The 11,837-nt window shown below is 51.6% G+C and overlaps 1 protein-coding gene and 1 long non-coding RNA gene across 2 annotated transcripts in view; one reads left to right on the top strand and one right to left on the bottom strand.

Moving 5' to 3' along the window:
- The window catches only part of LOC106887232, a 1,506-nt gene extending 357 nt beyond the window's left edge, over positions 1-1,149 (top strand). The window contains exon 2 of the long non-coding RNA XR_001411832.1: positions 941-1,149. This is a non-coding gene — a long non-coding RNA (uncharacterized LOC106887232). The remainder of the gene's footprint in view (positions 1-940) is intronic.
- Positions 1,150-2,931: 1,782 nt separating this feature from the next.
- PSMD13 (proteasome 26S subunit, non-ATPase 13) lies at positions 2,932-11,673 on the bottom strand. Its single transcript, XM_014940617.1, has 13 exons — positions 11,641-11,673; positions 11,346-11,591; positions 10,438-10,472; positions 10,305-10,360; positions 9,869-9,912; positions 9,538-9,624; positions 8,530-8,701; positions 7,989-8,068; positions 7,779-7,904; positions 7,078-7,140; positions 6,060-6,140; positions 4,382-4,498; positions 2,932-3,683 (listed from the first exon to the last, which is right to left on the bottom strand). The coding sequence occupies exons 1-13, from the start codon at positions 11,671-11,673 to the stop codon at positions 3,588-3,590; spliced, it is 1,236 nt and encodes a 411-aa protein (XP_014796103.1). The 3' UTR covers positions 2,932-3,587.
- Positions 11,674-11,837: the final 164 nt, after the last annotated feature.

The following is an 11,837-nucleotide window of genomic DNA, read 5'->3' on the forward strand; positions in this document are numbered from 1 at the left end:
GCAGCACACGGGGTGTGGGGGGGTGCAGAGCCTGCTCCCTGCCTTCAGGCTCTTGCTTCCATTTCATTTTATCCTTTCAGCCCTTTTTTTAACCTTTGGGGGTCATGGTACCTGCCGAGGGGTCCCTGCAGCCCAGGCTAAGCCATGGGGCAGCCCCTCCAGCACAGAGACAGGACTGGACCCCACCCCCCCCCTTCCATAAGGCACTCACCCCAAAGCTGGTGTCCCTGTGGGCAAGGATGGGGTCTTTGGTCACAGCCAGCGTGTGCAGGTCCCTCCATCGTTCCTCCCCTGGGGATGATCCCCACCTCCACGGGAGCTGCCCCGGACATGGGGACCCTCCTGGGCTGGGTGAATGGGCTCAGGAAAAGGAGGCTTTCACCAGAAATCCTGCCTGGGTTCCACCTCCAGACCCTCCTTTTGGGGTTCACCCCCTGCTGCCTTTCCAAGGTCTGCAGCAAGGTGCTTTGTGAGCCCAGAGACCCTGTTTCTGGCCAAATAATAATAAAAGAAAGAAAGGTGACAGTGTGAGGGGTTAAGCGCTGCCCTGGAGCACCAGAAATAGAAGAGGCTGGGGCTGGTTGCCATTCACACTGCAAAGGCATTTGAAAGTCAGGCCCAGCTGCTCTGGGAAACTCCCCGAGCCCTGGCTGAAGGTCACAAGCCTCTCTGATTCCGCTGTGAGGGCCATGACAGAGGAATATGGAGGGACCGGGACAAACCTAGGGAGCAGCCGGTGTGGTCCACCACTGCTGGAAGCCTCTGTGCTCACCCAAATCCCCCTCCCACGGCCGGTCTCTCCAACAGCCTTGGGGCTGGAGAGAGCAGGGAGCAAGCACCAGCGCGTTCGACCTGGGGCATTGGATGCAGCACCCGCCTGCGACCATCCCAGGGCCCCGCGGGGACCCTGCTCATCCTTCCCGTTCCTCCCCCACCGCAGGAGCAAGCCATTGCCTTCACCGTGATGTGCACCTGCTTCCTGGGGCCCACGGCCTGGGTCCTGGCACACGTGGAGCACTACAAGAGCAAAGGGGAGTGAGGAGTGAGAGCAGCCTGCTCCTCGCCGGGAGCACAGACCCCACCACGGAGCGCTGCCGGGAAGGAACCCCCCGAGTTCGTTCATTAAAATTCACATTAGCTTTCAGAAAATGGCTTGTTGGCTTTGCTTCCACCATGGGCTGGTTGGCAGGGGGATGGACCCGTGATCCCGCTGTCATCCCGAAGGCAGCGTCCCTTTATCCTCAGTAAATACAAACACAGGCCCCAGCAGAGAGGTGGGTTCCCCACCCCAGCTTTTACCTCGTGGGGTGTCAGCAAAGCACAGGGCAGACACCCAGGAACCGCTCGCAGCTCTGGTGAGGAGCAGAGAGGTGGGTTCCCCACCCCAGCTTTTACCTCGTGTGGTGTCAGCGAAGCACAGGGCAGACACCCAGGAACCGCTCGCAGCTCTGGTGAGGAAGCACAAACCAAGTTAAATTCCCGTGGTGTCAGCGAAGCACAGGGCAGACACCCAGGAACCGCTCGCAGCTCTGGTGAGGAAGCACAAACCAAGTTAAATTCCCAGCAAGAAAATACTCCAAAGGCCATAAGTGACATTTGAAACGGTCTGCAGTCCAAGAGCTGCACCGTCCGACCCCTCCTCCCACACAAAGAGCCCCTCCATCCCCCAAACACACACCAGGTCCCTGAATTACAGTGTGAGGGAAGCAGGGCACCAGCGCTCCCTCGCACACAGGAAGGTTTGGGCAGCCAGTACTTCCAGGTATCTGGAAAAGCCTCTGGAACCAGTGCCAGAACTCACCTCGGCTGCAGACCCTCACCCCCGTGAGCTGCTCAGAAGCACCAGTACCAGCCAGCACCCCCCACGGCACCGGGGGCTGGAGAACACCCTCAGGAGAAGACTTTAGTGTGGATTCAGGAGTAATGCTTCAGGGGTTTTGATACCCATCTAAAGTGGCACCAACCCTACCCTGCATGAGCTTCACCACACGCTTGGCATTTCCTTCACTCCTGACAGCACTGACAACACACCACGCAGGAGACCCTGCTTTTGAAAGCCCTTTTCCTGTCAACTCTGAACTAAAGAAGCATTTTCCCCGATCAGAACGCTCATCTCTGCAGGCAGTGGAAGTGACACCAGGAACAAGCTTTGGAAGATGAGGTGAGGCAAGAACCAGGGAAAGTCAAATTGCACAACACGGAAGGGGAAAACAAGGTGGCCCAAAGCGCGCTGCGAGGGCGGAACGGCCATGGGCAGAGCCAGGTGACAGAAGCGTTGGGCTGGATGGGGAAAAGCAGATGTTCAGACCCAAACAGCTCCAAACCTGGAAGAAATTCATGCCAGAATCGACGAGAGAGGCAGAAGGGTGGGGGGTGAGCAGGTAGAAGATGGAGACAGCCAACTAGAACAAGCACACCAAGCACAGAAACTCCAGTGCTGCTGCTCATTAGAGCGATGCCACTGAATCCAAGGGGTCTCTGGAGCTCTGGAGTCAGCGGGGCGCTGCCAGGCCAGGCCAGGCCTCAGGTACACTGGCAGTAGCACTCTGAACCCACCGCACCCGAGGAGCCTGGCCGGTACACGAGTATGTGAACGTGGCTCTGTGCCATCTGAAGCTGCTGTTGCCAACCCCAGCACAGTTTGCTGGTACTGCCTCGTAATGAGGAGTATTAGGCAAAAGCAGAACAGAAATTGTCCTCTCAGGCCTTTTCCCTCAAACACTTACTCAGTAGGAGAGCAGGTACCAGCCCCACAGCTTCCCACAAAAGAAAGGAACTTGACAATACAGTAGAAGAGGGTGGGTAAACCACACTTAATCCTGCCAGTGATCAACAGACTGGTTCAATCCCTATTGTTCTTGGAGGGGAAGCAGTTTGTAACGTGAAACTGACAAGGAAGCACCTTTTTAAACAGATGGACACACACAGAACTACAGAAAAGGGAAGGCAGAGAAGTTTATTCCAGCAACGCTGCTGCGCCTCGCTTCAGCACAAAGTGTTCGTAAAAGACAACCGCCCCCAAAAGTATATAAAAACCACATCCACTAAACGGCAATCCCAGAAAAACCCTTTGATGGAGTAAACACTCCCTCTACTGCGGATGAGGAGGAGGGGACGTGGAGGAAGAGGGCGAGAGGAGAAATGATTTGAGTAACGCTGCCTTGGGCTGCTGTGGGGCAGGCAGAGAGGTGCCTGGGGAAGGTCGTGCCCTCCTAAGGCCAATTACCACTAATTAACTCCACACCTTGGTCAGGCACCTCTCCAGCGTGTTCCCGTGCAGGAGTTTCTGCTCCCCCCGCCGCGGTGACGCACAGCCGCGTCGCATCCCCCAACAGAGGCCGGAGAAGGAGACGCAGAGGAGCCTCTGTCCTCCATAAGGAGCGGGACGGGAGCCCCCGGGTGGGTGCCACTGCCGCGAGCGCGTAGGGAAAGCTTGACTCCAAGCACCAAAGGGTCGCACAGCAAAAGGCCACTTACTCCTCCCAACAAGGTCACGAAGCTGCTCCCCCCTCTGCCCACCCCCCAACAGATTGCGCACAGAGTCCGTGGTCTGAGGAACCGCTCTCCCGGGGGCAGCCCGAGGTCCTCTATGTCAGGATGTCGTGGGCCTGGTGCTCCACCAACATCTCCATGCTCCGCACGTCCGTGCACCAGAACTCCAGGCGGTCCTTCATCCCCTTGATCTGCAAGGCAAGGCCACAGCAAGCTCAATGCCCAGCTGTGGGGAACACCAGCACCCACCTGGGGATCCCAAACAGCTTCTCAAAACACAGAAGATGCTCCTTAACATCTTTTACCATCAAACTGGCAATATTTAAAGTTAAATTGAAATGCACAAAAGGAACTGTTTACAGCTAGTATTCCATGTACTGATTTTCTATTTCTTTTTAAGGTAAAGCCACCTTCTGCAGTCTCCTCAAATGTTACACGAATGAACCTGAGCAGCTCAGGTTTCTTTATCCCCCTGAACTTCTCCCTCTGCCCAAGGAGTGTGCCATCTACAACCCAGAAACTCCAGGGCTTTGTTTCATTTCACACATTTAGGCTCAAAGCACCCACACTGATGTTTGCATCCTCCTGGGAAACACAGTCACAGCGCTTGTGTTTTCTGGTGGTTGGTGTAGCTTTCAGAAGGAAAGTCCCTGACAGGTTTCTCACAAATTGCTGCAAACCACAAAGTGCCCCACATCAGGTGAGAGCTGAAGCCAGCAGCGTAAAAGGAACGAGGAAAACCTGACACACTTATTCATTCCCTGAGCATCTTCAGGAAGTACGAAGGAGACTAATTCTCAGTGACCCCCACAGTCCTTATGTTGATTTCCAGGTCACCTCACACAAGAAAACACGTTAATATTCCCCGAGTGTTCAAGCCGGTCGTTACCTGTTGTAAATCCAGCACCCGTGGCTGTACCCACGTCATGTGCACCTTCTTATCGACCTCGTCAATACTGCCCTTCACCAACCCCACAGAGAGAGCCTTCATCACCAGCAGTTCCACCTAGGAAAGAAAAACAATTCAAAAAAACAACTGAGAATCACCCAGTTTCCCTGGAGATGAATAAAACCTTTAAATGGCAGAAGGCTGTTCATACACACAACAAAAGCAAGAGCAGCCACAGCCTCTCTTGCACCCATCCTCCTTCAGGTCATATCACTGCCTTGAGACCCACATCCAAATACACAGGAGAGATTTCTTTTCCCTAAGAGCAGATTTTGTCCTCTGAAATCCCAGGAAGAACAAGCTAATTGGAAAAATACCCTGGGTAAGATGCACTTCACCAACACGATTGCCTTTTTAAATTAAATAACTTGCTCGGGGGTTAAAGGCTGCACCTTTCTCTTAGCAAAGTGCTCAACAAGGCTGTCTACCACATCCTTGTTGACAAGCTCCAGAGGACACAGGAAGACCGCAAGATGAGTAGAAAATCTGCAAAACTCCCAAGCTCAAACGGTAGTGGTCAGTGGTTTGGGGTGGAAACAGCTGCCAGTCACACACAGCGCTCCTCGGGGGGGTGATCCTGGGTCTGAGACTATTTCATTATCTTTAAGGGTGGCAATCACACAGATGGCACCACGCTGGCAGGGGGAGGGGGGTGTGCTGGAAACAAGAGACCTCGATAGACTGGGCTACTGAGAATCACGGGGAGCTCAGGGAAGGAAACCAGGGAGTCCTGCACCCGAGACCCAGCGATCCCAGCACAGACAGAGGGCTCTGAGCAGCTGCAGAACGAGCTCAGTGTGCTCTGAGGGAAGGAGCAGGGTCTCAGGGGGGACAGCAAACAGTGCCAGAGCCAGGGCTGTGTCCCTGCAGTGACCCAGGGGAATTGTGCCCTGGCCTGCCCCAGCAGAACCCAGCCAGCAGGTCACAGGATGCCATTATTCCACTCGACATTTGCTGGAGCATCATCCCTCAACACCCTGTCTGGTTTTGCATCTCCCCCTTTCAGCTTAGAGGGGGCCCTGCAAAACTGGGAAATCTCTAGCAAAGGGCCACCGAGATCAGGAGGCCAAGAGCTTGACATGAAGAAGTGTTATTTGCTCAGCCAAGATACGAGGCAGCACAGGGACACCTCATCACAGCCCTCCCCCCAGCTAGAAGGCAGTAAGGTGGAAGGTGAGAGGTGCTATTTTCCCAAGGACACACAGAGAAGGGACAAGAGAGCACAGGCAGGATCTGCTTTAGCAGGGATTCCATCTGGATAACAGAGGAAAATTCTTCACCGTGAGAAAAATTAAACATCAGTGACATTTCCTCTCACTGGAAACACTGGAGGCAGCTTGGCAGGTCCCTGCACAACCCAGTCCAAAGGCCTGACTCAAGAGCAGGTGGGAACAGACAACCTCCAGAGCTCTCCTCCAACTTCAGACTATGACTAAGAAGCTTCAAAATTTTATTTACCAAGAAATTAATTCCTTCTTAAAAAAGAAAAGAAGTTCTCCAAACACACTAGAAGTGGGGAGAACATCTCCTCCGAGTTCACACGTGGGGGTCAGTCTATCCACACACTTTTAGGTCTTCAGAACTTAGACATTTACAGTTTGTCCGAAGCTGAACTTACCTCATTCACAGTGACTTTGGCACTCTTGGCAATCTCCTCAAAAGTGAGCTGTCTGTGATTGGCCGGGCGGGTGAAAGTCATCTGAATTGAAGTAAACAAAACAAAATAAATCCCACATGGTTCTAGTTTTTTCTAAGAGTACACACTGGTTCCCTCCTCCTGCCCCGCTGAACGCTCAGGCTGCAGCAGCAACTGCGTTTCTCATATTTCATCAAAATACTTGGAAGAAAAATGCCTCTATATCAGCAGAAGGGAGCAGTACCCCTCCCTCCTGCACACACACCTCGCTGCTCCGAGCAGCGGATTTCCCAGGCAACAGCATAATCCCAAATAAAGCAGATCAATCTGTGCTGAAACATCTCAGCACGTATCAGATGCCCCAGGTAGCACAGGGCCTGGAGGTGGTGAAACTTGTTTGCAGTAAAACACTAGAAGTGGAATATACCCACATTAACATACACACCTACACACCAACTGTGTGTATAAACATACTTTACACTCCAGATAACTCAATATTTTGAGTTTTTGAGAAAGCTCCAGGGGCAAGGAGGTTTAGACACCAGTAATATTTGGTGTCAGAGCCAAAGCTTTTAAGTGACAGGAGAGAAACTGGTTAAACATTTAGGGTTACCTGTCAGGGAAAGGACTCTCAGTCCTTAGGAAATTACGATTTTAACTGTGTTTTAGAAATCTTTTGTTATACTAGAAGATACTTAAAGAGTTTTTGTTTCTGATACCATCCTCAAGGCACAAAGTTTGCTCTTTTCCTCCCCACCTCCATGCCCTGCCTGAGAGCACACCCTGGAAAGTGCGATCCAGCAATGCAGCACAAGGATTTTTTCCCCAGAACTCGCCTTTTGGCACCACCTAGAGGCAAAATCCGCAGTTAACGATTTATACCGGCCGGTTTCTGTAAGGGGAGCCCATGGTCGCACCCGGAGAACAGAAGGTTCAGCAGTGACCCCCGCCAAAGGAGCTCCCTTCCATCCCCACATCCCACCCCCAGCGCTCAGCTCACCTCCATAAGACATAACAGCTGAATCTTTTGCAGCAGAAGTGCTTCATTTGCAGCCAGATCTGGCTGTAAGGGGAAAAAAAAAAAAAGGAACAGTAAGTTCATTATTACTTCCCCCCCACTCAGGAGTAAGCACCCACTGCCCCCCTTTGTGAGGGAGGAGGCCGTTACAGCCCACCCACTATTTAGGGTTCCATAAACCAGCTCCAAAGGGCTGCAGAGTCAAACAGCCCCTCACAACCAGGTGACCTTTTATCAGAGGCCACAGCCTCGCAGAAGGCTGTAAATTACTGCTATGTCAATAATCCCTGCTACAGCCAAGGTAGTTAACAGCCACCACCACCATTTTTCCCAAATTCCTTAGGGAAAGCCACTATTTTACACTGGAAGCAGTTTAATACTGGGAGCAAATGGCATTATGAAAATTAAATCCGAGTTGGTCTTCCTGTGCAGGACTGCATGAAGGTTTTGTTTGCTTTCCCCTTGGATCACAAGAGATTTCTCTTTAGTTCTTCCAATCACCCAGACAGAGGGAGGCTAGAACAGATGATATGTATGAAGATGAAACAAACATTACTCCGCTGTGATTAAAATCATACTGATGCACCAGAGTCAGGAATTCTTCAGGTAAAGGTCCACAAAATCTAAGTGTCCTCCAAATACTGAGTCCAGGCCTTAAGCAATAAAGCAGCTCCCTGGCTCACCTGCTGGCCCCAAGCCGACTTCAGAGCCTGGAAGGTCTCTACGTTACCGCTGTTGAAGGCATAAAGGGTGTCAATGAGCCACTGCCGGTCGGTGTTTCGCAGGGACTCCAGCACAGGGTGCATGAGCTGCAGGAACCAGGCAGGAGAACGTTAATCGGGCAAAATCAATTCCTGGTACTCAACAAGCACAGCAACACCACATCAACTTACCAGCTCCCCGAAGTTATAGACACCTTCTCCCAGGAGCCCGGCCAGTCCCAGGGTAAAGGCTCTCTCCTGCTGCTCCGATACTGAAAAAAACCACAACCAAGAAAACCCCAAACAAGAAAAACAGTTTGGATGAAACAGCAGCCTAAGCTCCATTGACTTCTCCCTGTGCCTGTATTAAATTGTTCCCAGCCCTCCTTCCCATCTTCCCCAAGCCTGCAATTCAGCAGCCTGCAGTAACCACAGCAAGACCCACTTTTTAAATCTGCATTGAAGGTTTTGGGGAACTAGAACAAACGACCCCTTTCTGGTGGGGGCAATTCCTCCCTCCCATCACCTCAATGCAGCTCAGGAGCAGAATCCTACTCAGCTGTTCCTCCCAGGGGCAGTTCCTCCCTCTACCTGCACCCTGGCCCAGCTGCAGCAGAGTCAAAATAATGCTGAGAAAACCCTCTCCCTGCCAGCACATTGATTTAGGTTGAAGCAACGAAGCAGAGAAAGAGAACTGGGACTTTCTGTGCCTGGCAGAGGAGGAGTTAGTTACCCGGCAGATCTTTAACATCGATGCAGCCCAGAAACCGCAGCGCGTCCTTGTAGTAGGAGGCGTGGTTCCCAATGGTCTGGTAGTACTTGCTGGAGAGATCGTAGAAGCGGCTGTGAACCGAAGTCACCCCCGGGAGATTGTTCAACATCTCCTCCACCTCCTCAATGGTCTCCTGGAGGAGGGTAAAGCCTGTGTGTTACAGGTGAAGGTACACCCCAATCACCCCCGTGCTCCCAGCGCAGCCCCGTAAGGGCTACGACCCTCCTGTGGGGGCCAGAAGGAGCATCCACTGGCAGCACAGCAGAGAGCACAGGCAAAGCCACTGCACAGCACTAGAAATAAAGCAGTGGCTTTCTCCCTTTACATAGTAATTAGGTTAAAAGACGCCAATCCCCCCCCAAAACAACCCTGCAGCCATACTTATATACAGATATATATACACAGCTTATATATACTCACACCCACCAAACCCACCCAACTTTGTACTTGCTCTAAGAGACAAAGCTGCACTGCACGAGAAAAGCCCTCATCTTGTGTTTAAGAGAAGGTTCTAAAAACAGCCAAGAGATGAAATAACCACAATTAGCACAGGAAGTGATACACGAACTCAGCCATCATTAGCAGCTCGCCAGCAAGCAGCAAATACACTGCTGAATTCACGAGACCCTCCAAGCTGTGCCCTGGAATACGTCAAGGTACTTTCCCCTCTCCTGAGCTGCACACCCACAGCTCCAGCCCACAGGCAATGGCACCTCAAAGGCCACATGCATCAGAATCTCATTGAAACCTCAGAGATTTGGCCATAACCACTAGACAATTGTTTTTATGGCCTACAAGGTGAGAAGCAGAACTGCAGGTCCTCCTGGAAACTCCAGGAGCTGCACATTTATCACCTTCTCGTTCAAAATCGAAACAGACCCAGGCAGGTCCGTGCTGTAGCAACTGCTGAAGAGTGTGGCAGTGGCCCAGAATATCCAAACACTCGGAGCACTGGAGTCATCTCCTCACCTTGGTGACCTGCAGGTCCCCGATGTTCAGCTTGAGCGCCCCGATGGCTGTTTTACACAAAATGACAGCTTCATCACTGCTTTTCACCTGCAGTTACACAAAGATACAACTTCAGAGAGTGCTACACCCACAGCCAGGCTGTGCTGGCTGCATTTCATTTGTCACCACATTCCTGCTCTAAAATACAGAGTTTTCTCTGAGAAACAGAGAAGGTGTTCTCAAGCAGAGGGTTCAACATACACACATTGGCCTCTTCCCCTATACCATAATATGCTCATACACAAAATGACTCCTGCAGATGAACTATCAGAGAGAGCAATTTCAAAAATACCTTTTCTCGAGTCTTTTCCAGAAAAGTAAGGGCCACATTGGGATCTGAAGTAGAGGAAGGAAATTAAAAAAAAAAAGAAAGCAAAATCAGGAAGTGCTGCGGAACTAAATCTCAATGTAGAAATACATGTTTTTACTGGATTCATGAAGACTGGAGTATATTTTTTCTATAGTGTACTACTCAGCCTTCAAAAGGCACTACTACTGTAGACCAGGCTTTCTGCTCCTCAGCCATTTCTCTAGCTAAGCAGGAAACTCACTACTCTAGTAGCAGCAATTCTAACTTTTTGAGCTAGTGCTTTCCCTGTTCAGTTCTCCAGACAGACAATAGCTTGGTGTTGAAGATTGAGCTGTTACTATTAACAGACATCAGTTGCTTAAATTTCACAGACATCAGTTGCTTAAAAATAGTGTAAGTACCAAGTAAGGACACTTACCTGTCATCTGCCTGACTACATGGAGGATGATCTCTACCAGGGACAAGGGGTTCACCCTAGAACAAAAACCTCGTGTCAGAACAGCCACAGCCAACAGCGGGCTACCCCAAAACCTCCCGGCAGCCACACTCACCTGTGCTCAAACTCACTGATGAAGTTCTCGTACAGCTGTAGGCACAAAGACAGCCACAGTCAGGGAAAAGGCTTATTTCATTTCAGCTACAACACTTACTTTTCCCTGAATCCCAATTCGTTTTTCCAACAAAGTAGTGGGCATCCCATACAGAAATATCTACACCGTATAGAAGCCAGAAGCCAACAATTTATCATTTTAGCTCATTTTATCTCTGCAGACTCCTTCCAGCTGCAAGGAGTGGTTCAAGAACCTCACAAGGCAGCAGGTACCACAACACAACACCTCCCTGCTGCGGGCTGGCCTGGTGCCTGCCTTCAGTTATCGCTGTACAATGAGCACAGGCCTAGAGCATTCCAATTTCTCTTTGCAGACCTTTGGAAAAGAGACTGTCTCTAGAAACCCACAGCTCTTTAACATGGAATAATTATCCCTTGGGAAACTGAGTTTTAGCCTAAAACCACAAAGGAGAGCAAAAGTGCATGATTACATGTAGCACACAGATAATACACCACTCCAGAGTGAGTACATCATTAGCTTCACAAGTGGAAGAAGCTGCCAGATCGGGTGAAATAACCCAAACACCTGACAACCCATCCTACGCTCACGCTTGTAAACCCCTCATTACGAAAGGGAAAGAAATAGGCTTCCCTTCCCCCCAAAAAACCCTAAGTAAATGAAATTAAAGAATCACTTTGAACCTTCTGAAACTGACACATTTAACTTTAGCAGAATTTTCATGGTGCACACTCACATCTAGTGCATAGACCCCAGAAAGCTGAAATCACCTCAATTAACGCTTCTCCAGAGCCAAGTCACAGGCTGCTTATTTGCCACCAGTACAGAAACACCATCACTCATCTTTGCTACAGAAAGACAAAACCCCCAGGAACAACCGAGCACTTCACCTTGATGAGTCCATCTCCTTGGGCGAAGCAAGGGTCCTGAACAAAGTCCAGAACTTGCAGGGTGAGCTGGTGCCAGAGCCTTAGGAAGGAAGGTGGTCCCTCGGTGAGTTCACGCTTCGCCCCAGCCCCGCTCCTCCCCTCCCGCCGCACCCCCGGCTCCCAGCCTGTCTCTGCGGCGGCCGTGACCGATGACAACCCAGACACAAACACCGGCAGCAGAGACCCCCCCACGCCGCGCCCAGGCCGCTAACATAAAGGAATCCCAGGAAAACAAGGCGGGAATCGGCTCCCTAACCCCCCCACGGCGGGTCCCTGCGGGCTGAGCCATGACCAAGCGACAAGGACCCGGGAGCAGCCCGCTCCCTGCGGAAGACAGGCCAGCAAAGGGCCGAGGCTGCGGGGGGTGTGTGAAGGGGCGCAGCCCCACAGCAACGCCCCGGGACACCGGGAGCGCCGGGCCGGGCCGGGCCCACCGAGGGCAGCACCCCCCCC

Source organism: Calidris pugnax, unplaced genomic scaffold (genome assembly GCF_001431845.1).
Source record: "Calidris pugnax isolate Ruff unplaced genomic scaffold, ASM143184v1 scaffold98, whole genome shotgun sequence".
Classification (NCBI taxonomy): Eukaryota; Metazoa; Chordata; class Aves; order Charadriiformes; family Scolopacidae; genus Calidris; species Calidris pugnax.